The sequence below is a fragment of the Perissodus microlepis genome, chromosome 5, assembly GCF_051167445.1.
Source record: "Perissodus microlepis isolate ML-2025 ecotype Zambia chromosome 5, ASM5116744v1, whole genome shotgun sequence".
Taxonomy (NCBI): domain Eukaryota; kingdom Metazoa; phylum Chordata; class Actinopteri; order Cichliformes; family Cichlidae; genus Perissodus; species Perissodus microlepis.
The window spans coordinates 21,175,192-21,190,195 of record NC_140465.1 but is presented as its reverse complement, the minus strand read 5'-3'; the positions used below and the strand labels follow the sequence as shown (position 1 = coordinate 21,190,195).

The following is a 15,004-nucleotide window of genomic DNA, read 5'->3' as shown; positions in this document are numbered from 1 at the left end:
TGGAGGCACTTTGCTTGTCTCTGTGGACAGTTTCAAATGTACATGGCAAACTCTTTGTAATCTGAAATGCTCACAAAATTACCACAGAAGTCGAAAGTTGCAGACCTTCCTTGCTTCTTCTTTAAATGCTTGGTAAAGCTTGAATTTTAGTCTAGAGCAGCACCTGGAATCTACTACACATTTACAAGCTTGATGTCACCACAACAATAAAGCTTGTTGCTGCTGTGTTTATATCAGTGCGAACTTTGGATTCTGTCTGGATATAGACGTAATTGAATTACCTCAGCAGGCAGAGGCAATCAATGCTGTGACCTCCACGATGAATAAATCATTTACAGTAATATGCTTTTCGTTTTTTTGTTGTTGTTGTTTTAACTCGTCTCCAACCACACTTAACTCTTCCTGTTAGTGAGCCACTGAAATCAGCTGAGGGAGCATAACTGACTTTTAAAATATACCCTTGTACTGGAACTGAGCCATACAGGGAAATTCCTTTCTTTTACAAAAGCATCTGAAAGGAAAATGAGCCAAAAGTGCTACTTTTTGAGGGGGAGATTACTGATTCTGGTGATTAAACTCAGTGTGAGTCATGGAGCTAAGTGAAAAGCTGTGTAATATTTCCTGAGAAGTATATTCTTTATGACACAAGTTCATTCATCTGCTGTCTCTGCCTGCTTATCTTCCACCCTGACTTAGTTTTTTCCCCCCCCCCTCTCCCTCTATAACTTTATATGGCACTTCCTGTGGGTGATGACATCATGATGTGGCTCACAGGCAGAGAGAGGAAGGAGGGCTGAAGTGGGAGGAGAGAAGTTTTCGGTGAAGTCTATTTATCCCAATGAATGTGTCTCTTTTGTGGAACATGGAAAGGCAGATTGAGCGCACTCGAGCTGAAATACACACAGGCGCTTTTAACTTTGCTTGATTATTTTTATGCATCTTTCAACTCTTCATTTTTAGTCTTATCTTTTACATATGAATATTTCCTGCAACATCTATCAATATATAGTTTGCATTTGAAATCTTTTAATCCAAACTCTGGTGTTTAAGTAATTAATTCACCTTGCAAAACATTCTCTTTTCCCTGCTGGTCACTACTGGTCCAGAGGAATCCCAAAAATGCACCTAAAATTCTAAAAGGGGGATTAGGGAGGATCTGGTCCTTTTAAGGGGCATATCTGTAACTAAAATCCTTTTGGGCCTCTCAGACTGAAAGCAAGCAGTAAAGAATTCACAATTTCAAGCAAAAGAACAGTGTGTTCTCTCCACACACGCACACACCTCTGCTTTCTGTCACATATTGAGTCAACATACACGCTGTCTGTAGCTATTGTATCATTGTATTTGGTTAGTGTGCATGTCAGTGTTACGTTTGTTTAGCCCAGTTAGGTTTGGTCACAGTTAATGCAACACCACCTAAGGTCTAAATAGGCTAAGCAGCTGGTAATTGGAGGTGTGAGGGACTGCATATTCCAGATTACTCATGTATTTCCATAACAAGAAAAACTGTAGAATATTGAACTTGTTGCCTTTCCTCAGCGACTGATGGGAGCATTATCTCAGGTAAATAGAGAACAGGTCCTGCTGAACGAAAATGCCCAGGGTGATCTGATAAATGAGTAGCTAAACCATCTGAGCCCCATTCAGCTGGCAGGAGAATTACTGCAGAGATAAGAGGGGTTCTGGCTTTGTTTCTTTGCCTACTGTTTGTGTTATCCACTCTGAAGCCATCCCTATTACTGCCTCTGTCTTCGTGCAGATCTGCATAGCTTACTTTTGGCGCAGTCTATTGTTTATGAAACAGCAAAGATGACACCTTTTATAGTACGGTATAACACAGGTCATTGAACGGAAAGTTTTAAAAGGCAGAACTTGCAAGATGGCATTTTAGTCTGGCACCAGTAAGTTTACGGCTTTAACTTTAGTTTATGTATACTTTTTCTAAACGTTCTGGGGAAAATGTATCATTAACTGAACCATGGTTGCATTTATTCATTGTGTGATAAATGTGCCCCAGTGGGACAGTTTATCACCTGACTGTGTCCTTGATTTCAAACCTGCTCTGTCCAGAGATATATGGAGCCCTGCAGACTTTCACTGCATCACATAAGTCAACCTATGTTAAGTCTTTTAAATATATTCAAGGCTGACATGCAGTCCATATGCACTCAGTTTTCTGTGCTTCATGCACACTGCAGACTGGTGGAAAGGAAGCCTGTGGCTTTAAGGAAGGCGGAGCCACTGGGTCGCCAGTGTAGTGAGCCTATAAGAGATAGCTCAATACAATAGACTAGTAGACTTATCTAGAAGTGTCACAGTAATGCCTGAGTGTCGCCAAGTCTTTGGCGACCTGTTCCTGATGCAACTGAAAACTGAAGATTACAGACTCAAATCAAACCCCGAAATAAACTGAGGCGCTGCATTTTACCAAAGAGGACTTTAGGGGTCAGTCAGCAGAGAGAACTGCGAAGTGAATTAGGTGAGTTCAAAAAGTGAATTGAAATGTCTGTTTAGAGCCACTGTGTGGATCCATGTCTTGTCTGTCTGTTGTTTTGTATGTCGGTGCCAGCACGGCAGACACAATTGCTTAATGCAACTTGAGATCTTATTCGGATTATTTTTTTATTTCATTTTATTTTTATTTCTATGTCTTATGGTTGTTTTTGATTGTTTTTCACTGACAGAGCCGTATACTAAAAGGAACAACTTAGTCCAGAGCAAAATGATTTAAAAACTTACAATATCATAAAAAAAAAACGGAGGGAAACGTGTGAATATGTATCTCTATATGTTTGTCTATACTGAGAACTATAAAGGATACGTGTTTTATATTCTTTATAGGTCTGCAATGGCACAGAAGTTATATAATCGTTCTCTTTAATTCTTAAGCTGCAATATTAATTTAGGTCTTTTCCTCTTAAACAAAAGGGAAATACAATTCACTGTGTATCATCATTGCCAAATAGCTGACTGTGTGTTGTGGCGTGAGTCACCTGCCTGCTGGAGGGCTTTTAACCATTATTATCTCAATCCGGTAAAGTGAGGGGGGTGTGCGCGCTGTTTGCTTGCAGCACAGGTAGAGCGAGTATGGTTGCTCGGAAACCGCTGCAGGGGTGTCGTGAGCGGGGTGTGAACTCCTGTCAAGGCCTGAGCGTGACGGCCGTAAGCTTGAATTCAAGGCGAACCGGTGGTGTTTTACATCACTAGGAAGCTCAGCGGACCCCCTCCTTTCTCGAGCCCACTGCCACTGAGTTGTCTTCGTAGTTAGCCTTGGCTTGTCTTCTTATTGTATAAACAGATAAGTCACATTTGACCATAAGAAGGCCCACATTCTCCAGTCGGATTATCTGACTTAATCGACTTGGACATCTGCATGACTACATCATTTGTGTAATCCTGTTGCCTGTAAATGCTAATATGGTTAACCGCCAGGATGAACTGTCTTTGCACCTGTTGCAAGAGGAAGCACAAGCCCCTGGGGGTTCATTATCAAGGATCATGTTGCTTCCCGTCCCCGCCGAACCGAATCGATGGCCCTGGCCAGGGGGATTGCATGCCTTCTTGGGCAGTTTGGCTCAGACTGATGGCTCAGGCTTCCTGTTGTTTTAGAGCTTTGTTTCTCTCCAGCTGTCAGGCTAGCACATAAATATGGCTCATAAGAGACCAGGAACGAGGGAGCCGTGTTCTTTCCAGTCATCACTCCTACATTGTCAGGAGGACAGTGTGGCTCTAGCTGTGCATGCACCTCTTTAGTAGTTTCCAGAAGAGATGATTCTGAGGATGCATTGTAATCGTGTAATAATGACGTCTAATTAAACTCAGCCATGCAACAAAAAGCAACTGCGCTCACCCCTGATGCACTATTTGTAAGGCTCATCTAAAACACATTTTATGACTTTCTAAGCTTTCTCCACTTGAGACTGAAACCCAGTTGAAACATTTAAACTCTGTTTGAGGCCATTTATTTTGCATTTACTCTATGTATGCCCCAGAAATATTAGATTACTCCCCCTTTGAATAATGTACACATTGTTTATACAGCCCTGACACATAGTTGACATGACACGAGCATTCAGTTCATTTGGCGTGGGGGCGTTCTTGCAACATCAGGTATATCTGTGGTAACAGGAGGAGCCCCCTTGAACTTTCCTGTTCAAGAGGAACAGGATTGCAAAACACCAGCACAGCACAGTCCAGTTTTAAAATAAACTAAACTTATTAAGCGACACAGTCTGTAGAAATTGAAATTCGAAAGTTGGTTACACAGTTCACACCCATGAATGCAATGCTGAACTCAGGCTCATGGAGTTTGCAAGCCACAGGTGAAATGTAAAGCTCAGTACCTCTCTATAGGAAAAGAAAAAAAAAATGGGTGTATTTTTTCTTCTTTTGTTTTCAGCTGACACAGCTACACCTTTGTACTAACACGGTAAATAAAATGTAAAACATGGAGGGTAATACAACTTTTTCATAGCATGTTTTGACACAATGTGTTAGCAATGACTTTAATGAAGGTCCTGTTCTATTATGATGCAAGATCTAAATCGTGTGTTAGTAACACCTGTGTTTACCTTCGATTTCATGTCAGAATGCTTTTGTGATAAAGTAGTTCTACACTGGTTCTCCAAACCCACAGCAAGTGTGTTTACATGCCATTTAATTCAGGTCTACAAAAGCAGACATGACCAGTAGTGACCTTTTCCACCATCTATTGCTTTCATGCTTTGAATGAGGAATACTGTGAATAGAACATTTTGAAAGGCACGTTCTCCAGGTGTGCTCGGACACCAGTGTCCTGAAGGCCATAGGAAATTGTTGTCACCCAAAAGCCATTATTAAATATCTGGTCTAATGAGAATCACCTGGCTCTGCTTTTAGAGTGTTTTTTATTGTCCTATACGATGATCTGTTTCACTTGACCTACTTTTGATTTTATTTATTTATTTTTTTTTGCCAAATTCATTCATGGCTGTTTTTTAATATAGGTACACCAGAAGCAGGGGCAGCCAGCCGGGCGATCTGAGTGTTTCCTGGCTTTGATGCGACCCGAGGGTGCCTGGAGCATGTCCACAGTGGGCCTGACTGCCCAGGAGATCTCTTTTCCCATAGAAAACCCCTTTCTCCGGGGCAGCTACTGTCACAGCATGGCTGGATCTAAACCCTCCTGGAGCGATCGCCATGTACTGGACAAGTGAGTGTTGTGGTGCACTTCATTAGAGAAAGACTTTAGAAAGGATGTGCATGTCATGTTGAAATTGCATGGTTCAGGTTAGTCTTACATTTTCTGTTAATTTCAATATGTCACATTTCTGTGACGAAGCACTGCTGTTCTGAAATGTCATTCTTCTTTTCTAGCAGCTTCTACTTCAGTATGGACAGGGCAAACATAGATCACAGCTATCGTGCCCAGCAAAAGGGGCCACCTCCAAGTTATGAGAGTAAGTTAAATATCTTTATTTCCTTTTCTTTCTTTTTCATACAGGATGTACCTTTTAAACTACACAAATGCTGCATTGCATGAATTCTCTTTCATTGTTTGTTATTTCACATACTGGACATATTGTTGTAACCTGAATATTATAAAGTCAGTGTAGTATTATAGTATTCGATTTTTATTGTCTTTAATTTACTTTAATTATTTATCAATCTGCCACTTGTCTGATGGTTATTATTTTTTCAACTTACTTTTTTGGCAGGACATAAACACAGTCCCAACTCAAAGAGAATACTCTCAAAGAAATCTCGGCCTTCCCAACTCTTCCTGTCCTCCAGCAATGAACCTTCCACCCCAAGTCCTGCTGATGATGACCTGCTGATGAGGCTGTCATTTAACGAGTTGAACAGCCCACCACAGACACCTAGCAGATGCTCTAAGCCTCTACCCCCTATTCCCCCACAGACAGATATCTCCCATGAGCAGGCTATGGACAGTGAGGTAGAATTTTTCACAAGTTCAGACGACAGCTGCCGCCTGGTGTCTGATCAATTTTCTAAATCAGCTTTTAGAAATCCTCTATCTCACCGAAGGAGCTTCAGGGACTGTGGGCAGATTAACTACGCTTACTACGATGGGCCATTAGGACCGCAAAGCCCGCAGCAACCCCAACAGCACCATCAGGCAAATCCTCCGCAGGAAGTACGGGAACAGTATGAGCAGCAGCCACAGGAAAGACCCGCTCAGAGGAGGCTACGACGCTCTCTCTCTGGACCAGCTGGATCTTTACACAAGCTGCCACGACCCACATGCCCAAAAAGGTACCCCAACAATATGGATAAACCAGAGGTTCCCCCTCCTATACCTCCACGTAACGTCAAGACAGATTGCAGGCGCTGGTCAGCAGAAGTCTCATCTGGGGCTTACAGCGATGAGGACAAACCACCCAAACTGCCTCCAAGAGGCCCTCTGTCCACAGGCAGCTCCCGCACTCCCAGCCCTAAGAGCCTCCCAACATACACTAACGGGGTGATGCCCCCAACCCAAAGCTTTGCACCAGATCCTAAGTATGTAAGCGGTCGGAGTTTACAGAGACAGAACAGTGAGGGCTCCCCATGTATCCTTCCTATTATGGAGAATGGCAAGAAGGCCAGCACCACACATTACTACCTTCTGCCTCAGCGGTCTCCTTTTGCAGACTCGCCTTGTGACTGCCACACCAGAAAGAAAGCACAGGTGGATTTTGTTTGAAAAGTTTTTGTGGAAGTAATAGAAGACTATACTGTACATGCGCAAAACCCACTTGACAAAATGGTGAAATTGGACACCAACAACCTTTGCTGCTTTTACCTTTTTTCTTTTTTCTTTTTGTAATACCCCTTATGTATTTTGAACACACAGGGTATTTGCGCACTGTGTACAGTTACTGGTAATATTGAAAAGATATTTTCTGTGAAAACCATGTCTAACTAAAGATTGTGGGCAAAGTTCAACAGTCTATAGCTTATTTTTTTAAAATATATTTTAATTTTATGACATTCAATATTTTGCTCTGTTTTAGTAAAGATGTGGTACAGCCAGAAAGTACAAGCGGGCCTTGTACCTTGTGTGCTCAGTGTTTTGTGTCTGATGTGGTGTGGATGTTTTGTGAGATGCACTGGGGCTTTTTGATGGTGCTTTTGCATCTCACAAGGGACAAAAAGGTCAGTAATGTAACCATGTATCACTTAATATATGAAGTCTAAATACAAGCCCGATGAATTTATAACAAAATGAAGGATTCTAGCACGTGCCGATTCTGTTTGCTATTATATCAATACTGATATGGGTTTCGCGCCTTGATGTAGTGTCAGTCTTACTCAGGCTGACTACTTCAAAGTAAATTTGTGTTGTGTTTTGTTGTTTGTTTGTTTTTTCACCCCATATGGCACATTGTCATGGTACATTTTGTACTAGTAGGTGGGTTCATTACTAGTAGCTAACCATATTTCTTTTGGATTGTCCAGTGCAGCTGAGTATGGTGTAGCGTCTTGAGTGTATTTGTGTGTGTATGTGCAGTGGATGTGTTTGTGCATATGTGCATGTGAACAGCAGTTGGGAAAAGTGTTTAATTAGTAAAGAATTGTCAACAATGCTTGTTACTGTGCAACACTTGTTAGCAGTGCCCGCTTTTTAGTAGAGCCTTCTAAGAAGTGCACACGTTTGATTTATTTCTGTCAGTCTCCAGATCTGTTTTATTGCACAGGAACTGGTCTGTTGACTGTCAGCAAATGTGTGCTGTTCTTCCAATTGAAGCTACTTCTTTTTCTTCTTTTTTTTTCTGGTCAAGCTGTGAGTCATTGCTTGAAACAAATTTGCCTCAAGTACTACCTCACTTTGATATTATCCTTATACCTTTACAAACTCCCTGCTTTAAATTGTGTTCAAAGGTGAAATTTGAAATTGTAATCCACGAGCGATGAGGTAACGGCTCCGTATGTGACCTAACACTTGTAGGAAAAGACAATGAATTCAAACGCAAAATCTGTTCTAACCAGATATCCTAATATGGAGATTTTAGATGAAATAGATTTTAGATGAGAGATGTTTGACTAATCTGTTAATACAAATGCATTACAAAGACAGTACAGGGTTTACCTACCTGACACAGACTTTCCTGTTCTGCACATGCATTCCTGCCTTACATGATTGCAGTGGGTGTGGTCTGAAAGACTTTGGCTGCTGGCAGCCTACAAAATGTATGATTTTTTTTTTTTTTTTTTTTTAATTGTTGTACATTATCCACAAGGCGTCAGGATGATATAGAAAATGTAGCACATGTATTGAAGTAACCCTTATCAAACACGGTGTTCAGTTTGGGAAACAAATAACTGCTAAGGTCAATCGGTCATTGAAGTATCTTTTTTTTTTCTCTTCCTTTTGTTCACAGATCTTACCAACACAATGTTGCTTTTGACTTAAATGTTTGGAAAAATGTTTACATCATACACAAAAAAACAAACTATTTAATCTTAAGGTATTCATATGTCTTATTAGAAATGTTAAAACAGAATGAAGACTAGTTTATCAAGAGATAACACTCTGCTGTGGCGAAGACATGCACTGGGAGAGTTCAGTATGCTGTGTACAGTATTTAACAACTCCATTTGTTATTATGAATAGTTGATAAGTATATAGTCTTTAAAAAGAAAGCAATAATAAAGTGACTTATTTATAAGCTTGCTTCGTCCTGTGTCTTGAACCTGTCAAGAGTGAACTCTCAACTCAGCTGTTTGGCCTGTTTTATCACCCACACGCCCTCATGGTGTACTTTATTGTGACTGGCTTCGATCCAAAGAAAGAAGAGTGACAGGTGTACAGTAGAATGCCTTCCTCTTCCTGGTTATAACTAAATTTCCTCCTGCACGATTGCTTCATCGTTCCTTGGCAGCGGGCTTTGCACCCACTGCTTTTAAAGCCCTTTTAACACTGTTACAAGTGTTTTATTCTCAATTTGAATCCTTGTGGTAAGGCGTGAAGCCAAAACCACAGTGAACCCCATTAGAGGTCAAATAATTACTAAATGAGCCACAGTTCAGCTCCAATTACAATACTGGCAGAGACCTTAGTGATTTGTATTTCTGCTGATTTGCTTAAGACAGTGACTTCTCTTAATGAAACAAAAGGTGACAGTTTAAGTTAAGTTGTCTAGGCCACCTGAAAACCTTTTCACTTGGTTCTCGCTTAGGTGAGTTACTAAGCAACAGCATGCGTGTTGACTATAGCTACCAAAGAAAGACTCACTGCGCTTTTAAAATAATTGCTGGAGGCAAGAAAGACAAAAAAATAGGTAAATTAACAGGAAGACCGGTTTGCACTCAGATTGAACATAGTTTATTAATCAGTTTTCTAAGATCCTTTCCCTTTAGTGGCACTACAAGTCACAAATGCATTAAGTCATAATGGACACAAGACTTATGTTTCTCTCTGAAGCCACAATTTCATAGAAACTGGAACAAAAGAGATCCCGAAAGTTCTATTTTTTTTTATCTTTCAGTTTCTCATCAAATACATTTCCTGCCTCAATTAATTAAACTCTGGCACTCCGGAGGCATTAATGAGTGAAATAAACTAATTTCTGTGATAAAAATATTATGATTTTTGTAATTATTCCCTTAATTGCTATACAAATTCTACTTTGCTGGTTACACTACAGTTCTTTGTGTTAAAGAGCCCATATATGTTTAGGTGTTTCTGTAGGACTTCATAGGGCTACACTATAGAAATAAAAAGTAGGAATGGTCATATTGGAGAAGTGCTGATTATGCAGTATATCTATAGCTAGACTATCCACAATCTCATATATTTTCAAGAGAGGATGGAGAAGTATGGATTGTGTGTCTTCCTCTACTCCATCACACAGAGGAATGCACATACACACACAAAACAAAAATCATGAAGCTAGACTAAAAAATAAGTTCCATTGTTTGCATTAACTTCATGTTTAGGCGTAACTTTTCTTATCGTTTGCTGTGAGGTGATTTGTAAATATTTAACTCGGGCTGCAGTGCTGCTGGTTAAATTTTATTCAGGTCACAGTACCTGTGTAGGAAATATAGAACATCAAGCAAAGGTAAAGAACTTGCTCAGTGTACCACCTCTATTGAGGCACTAGGTGGAGACAAAACCAAATCAAGGGCTTATCTCAAAAGAACCAAAGTTAAGTTTGTTTTTCTATTATGAATCAGCTGCAAATACATGCAAAAGTAGTTTGATTTCCTTTCTATGAAAAAAAAAAACATCTTAAAATTCCATTAAAGGCCATGGTCTGTGTGTCTTTCTCCTTTGACTCTTCAAAAGCGAAACACTTAAAATAAGCACATCTATGCCATCTAGTGGCAGGTGACTGTGGACTGCAGAGCCCTAGTCTGGATTATTTTCTTGTTGGGGTGTCAAAGGTTTTTTTTTTTTTTAAATGGATAAAAATAGAGATGCTGTTTAAAAAACAAAAACGAACAAAAAACAGAAGCACCTGTCTGATACAGTAAAACCATTGCATAGATACTGTGTAACATTTTAACTGGACAGATGTTTACAAATACACAAATGTGTGTATTTGAACGCTACAGTAAGCATTTTTTGTGTTTCACTACAGTTAGATGTTAATTGTAACAAGCTCAATAGAGATATATCATAGAGTATAAGCAGTAGCTAGCCCATATTGCATATTGTTTAATAACACTAAAGACAAAATTAACTTGTTATTTAACAAAATTATCTATAGATAATACAGTGGGTTTCTCAGTTTGTGCATTCAGAAAATGTAGATTTTCCAGGCAAAAACTTCAGGTTAAAAGAGATTTATTATTATTTTTACTATTTGAACAGTGCTGAGAAAGATATGTCAAGAGAGGAAAAAAAGAGAAATGGTGCTCCATGATATGTTGGTGTGGAAAATAATATACGTGCAAAAACATATGCATTAAATTTAAGTTCTTATAAATAAATGATAAATAGCAAAACAACTTCAAAATGTTTTAAAATTAAAAGATGATAGTTCTTGCTGATCTTTAAGTAAGATTATTAGCGATTAAAACAGTAACTAATTGCTTAATTTTATATAATATAGTGAATATATCAGTTTCTAAATGTTTTCTGATCTATAAGTGCCTGCCAGTCCCAAGTTGGAAATTCCTGAAAGACAAAGTCAAAAATCATATTTTTAAACATTGCTGAAAAATAGTTTCAAATAATTATTGCATTATTAATAACTAATCATGAATAATTATTATAATAAATCTCTGAATATGATAGTAATTAGAGTAAGACATACGTGTATCAGTGAAGTCAAAGAAATCTCCCTCAAGAAAAGACAATCTTCTCCTCTGAGAGTTGCTCCTTTTCCTAAAAAAGAAAAGGATGCTTGTTTGTGTTTTTACTCAATGACTGAACACAAAAAGCAATTTTTTTTCCAGAGTACATTACAGGAAAACACGCAGAAGGCATCATAACCCACCAAGTATACGTATGTCTCCTTTTGAAAATGACAGCGATGACGATTATAATGAAGAGCAGGAGCGCTACTGCGAGTGAGCCAAACAGTGCTCCATAGAAACCTGGACCTCGGCGGAAAAGGTCACATTGTGGACCATAAAACTGCTCCAGGCTGGTTTCGTAGCACCTGGGTAAAATTCAAAAGAGGTTTAATAAAAATAGTTTTGACAAAAAAAACTAGATAGATAGATAGATAGATAGATAGATAGATAGATAGATAGATAGATAGATAGATAGATAGATAGATAGATAGATAGATAGATAGATAGATAGATAGATAGATAGATAGATATTTTATTACCTGCAGACTGAGCCTGTGTAAATGTCATTTAAACATTCTCCGTGTCCATTGCAGTAATCAGGGTTTCTTTTGCATGGTCCAACACACTGCCATTGACCATTAATAATCTCAGCAGTGTAATTAGCAAACCGAGTGCAGTTAATAAAAGGCTTCAACTCTGTGATATCTACAAGATTTCAAAACATATATATATTCAACATACTATAATGTAAAATAAACAGGACAAATTCAAAAAAAAAAATGGATAAAGAATGGCTGATTGTGCTTTACATTTAGAACAACATACAACACACTTACTAGTAATGGCAGGTGCCTCAAAGCTGAGATCATTTAACTCCACACTTTGATTACCAAAGGCCAAAGAAATTTTGTTGAGGTTATTTTCATTTTGTAGGATATTCTTCAAAACCACATTAAGATGAGTGTTAATAAACTCGATTTGAGTTTCATTGTTTTGATACTGATACTCCGCCAGGCTCTTTGCAACAACACTTCCTTGACTACAAAAAACGGTAGAAATGTTATGAGAAAACAGCTATCTCTTTCTTAAAAGGTAATAATAAATGTAACAAATAGTTTAATAAATGTTGAAGGAAAATTTACCTTAATTTGATTACTTTAACTGTTTTATAGGCCTGGGGATCTGCTTGTCTACACAGGCTACCGAGCTGTAAAAAAAAAAAAAAAAGGACAGAAGGGATTATGCAACATTTCAGATAAAAGATTTAAATAATTTTATATTTTTTTGTATTACAAAATACTTTGTAATACTAATTAAAAATAATAACTCATAATATTAAATATGAAGAAAATTATCTGTACCTGTGCTTCTAATTTGTTGATGAATATCTGTGATTCAGGTGAATTTAAATTAAGAAAAGCCTGGATAAAAGTGACGTTGAATTTGAAAGTAATGTTTACTTTGCGCACGGGTGCAGTATCTACAAAAAATTGAAAAATTTTAAAAGCCATTTATGAAAACATTTTACCTTGGACATGCAAAAGTGGGGGAGAAAACACAGATATAACGCAAGAAGTCAAAATATCAATTTATGTAAAAGGTATTCAAAAGACATTTTCAGGTAATGAAAATATATTATTTTTAAGAAAAACTATAAGGAAATGAAAAACCTCACCAGTGATTGGGACAGTGTTGTTTTCTCCATAAGAACATGAGTCTCCATAGGCAAAATCTTGGCACGCAATTGTTGTCAAAGAGGATGTCAAATTTGTGGGGAGAGTAATTGATGAAGAAAAACTAACTGTTGCTGACGATGTAGAAGGACTTGTGAATGAGCCTACAATTGTTGTTGTTTCACTGGTGGATGTATCAGTTAAATAGGTCACAGATGTGGTTGAAGAGGAGAAAGAAGAAGATGTACGGCTGGGAACTGTAGTACTTGAGTTGGGCTGTACAACTGTAGCTTGTGAGTCAGGAAGTGCGGTTGTCATTATCTCAGAAGCCTGAGTAGTTGTTCCTTTGTTCTCTGTTGAACTAGAGCCTGTTACCAGTGCTTGAGTACTTTGTTCAGTGTATGTTGGTGTAAAACTAGTGCTTTCTGAAGTGACTGTGGAAGGCGAACTGGAGGAAGTCTCTGAAGTTGTTGTGGAATGGTCCATGTTGGTAGTTAGAGTAATTTCATTGGTGGTGACTGGTGGGACAGACTCTGTAGACTGTGTTGTTCCTGTTTGGGCCATTGTTGTAATAGAAGTTGTTGGCGGTTCAGGGTGTGCGGATGTCATTGTCTCAGATGTCTCAAGAGTTGTTGCTTTGTTCTCTGTTGTACTAGTGCCTGTTACAGCTGTTTGAGTACTTTGTTCTGGGGATGTTGGAGTAAAACTAGTGCTTTCTGAAGTGACTGTGGAAGGCGAACTGGAGGAAGTCTCTGAAGTTGTTGTGGAATGGTCCATGTTGGTAGTTAGAGTAATTTCATTGGTGGTGACTGGTGGGACAGACTCTGTAGACTGTGTTGTTCCTGTTTGGGCCATTGTTGTAATAGAAGTAGTTGGTGATTCAGGGTGTGAGGATGTCATTGTCTCAGAAGTCTCAAGAGTTGTTGCTTTGTTCTCTGTTGTACTAGTGCCTGTTACAGCTGTTTGAGTACTTTGTTCTGGGGATGTTGGAGTAAAACTAGTGCTTTCTGAAGTGACTGTGGAAGGCGAACTGGAGAAAGTCTCTGAAGTTGTTGTGGAATGGTCCATGTTGGTAGTTAGAGTAATTTCATTGGTGGTGACTGTTGGGACAGACTCTGTAGACTGTGTTGTTCCTGTTTGGGCCATTGTTGTAATAGAAGTTGTTGGTGATTCAGGGTGTGCGGATGTCATTGTCGCAGAAGTCTCAAGAGTTGTTGCTTTGTTCTCTGTTGTACTAGTGCCCGTTACAGCTGTTTGAGTACTTTGTTCTGTGGATGTTGGAGTAGAAGTAGTACTTTCTGAAGTGACTGTGGAAGGGGATTCAGGGTTTGCTGATGTCATTGTCTCAGAAGTCTCAAGAGTTGTTACTTTGTTCTCTGTTGTACTAGTGCCTGTTACAGGTGTTTGAGTACTTTGTTCTGGGGATGTTGGAGTAAAACTAGTGCTTTCTGAAGTGACTGTGGAAGGCGAACTGGAGGAAGTCTCTGAAGTTGTTGTGGAATGGTCCATGTTGGTAGTTAGAGTAATTTCATTGGTGGTGACTGGTGGGACAGACTCTGTAGACTGTGTTGTTCCTGTTTGGGCCATTGTTGTAATAGAAGTTGTTGGTGATTCAGGGTGTGCGGAGGTCATTGTCTCAGAAGTCTCAAGAGTTGTTGCTTTGTTCTCTGTTATACTAGTGCCTGTTACAGCTGTTTGAGTACTTTGTTCTGGGGATGCTGGAGTAAAACTAGTGCTCTCTGAAGTGACTGTGGACGGCGAACTCGAGGAAGTCTCTGAAGTTGTTGTGGAATGGTCCATGTTGGTAGTTAGAGTAATTTCATTGGTGGTGACTGGTGGGACAGACTCTGTAGACTGTGTTGTTCCTGTTTGGGCCATTGTTGTAATAGAAGTTGTTGGCGGTTCAGGGTGTGCGGATGTCATTGTCGCAGAAGTCTCAAGAGTTGTTGCTTTGTTCTCTGTTATACTAGTGCCTGTTACAGCTGTTTGAGTACTTTGTTCTGGGGATGCTGGAGTAAAACTAGTGCTTTCTGAAGTGACTGTGGACAGCGAACTGGAGGAAGTCTCTGAAGTTGTTGTGGAATGGTCCATGTTGGTAGTTA

The 15,004-nt window shown here is 39.2% G+C and overlaps 2 protein-coding genes across 4 annotated transcripts; one reads left to right on the top strand and one right to left on the bottom strand.

Moving 5' to 3' along the window:
* The first annotated feature begins 2,278 nt into the window (after nucleotides 1–2,278).
* On the top strand, nucleotides 2,279–8,651 carry errfi1a (ERBB receptor feedback inhibitor 1a). 3 transcript variants are annotated; one of them, XM_084928714.1, is made up of 4 exons: nucleotides 2,279–2,479; nucleotides 4,986–5,191; nucleotides 5,359–5,438; nucleotides 5,697–8,651. In XM_084928714.1, exons 2-4 carry the CDS (start codon nucleotides 5,040–5,042, stop codon nucleotides 6,683–6,685), a joined length of 1,221 nt encoding a protein of 406 aa, XP_084784840.1. In that variant the 5' UTR covers nucleotides 2,279–2,479; nucleotides 4,986–5,039; the 3' UTR covers nucleotides 6,686–8,651. The 3 variants fall into 3 exon arrangements, with proteins under 3 accessions (XP_084784840.1, XP_084784839.1, XP_084784841.1); XM_084928713.1 differs by having other exon boundaries at nucleotides 5,356–5,438; XM_084928715.1 differs by lacking the exon at nucleotides 2,279–2,479 and having other exon boundaries at nucleotides 5,189–5,268.
* Nucleotides 8,652–11,057: 2,406 nt separating this feature from the next.
* Nucleotides 11,058–13,970, bottom strand: LOC146387245 (uncharacterized). The gene is made up of 8 exons (XM_084927230.1): nucleotides 12,905–13,970; nucleotides 12,591–12,709; nucleotides 12,372–12,436; nucleotides 12,066–12,268; nucleotides 11,769–11,934; nucleotides 11,430–11,594; nucleotides 11,247–11,317; nucleotides 11,058–11,107 (listed from the first exon to the last, which is right to left on the bottom strand). The coding sequence occupies exons 1-8, from the start codon at nucleotides 13,968–13,970 to the stop codon at nucleotides 11,058–11,060; spliced, it is 1,905 nt and encodes a 634-aa protein (XP_084783356.1).
* Nucleotides 13,971–15,004: the final 1,034 nt, after the last annotated feature.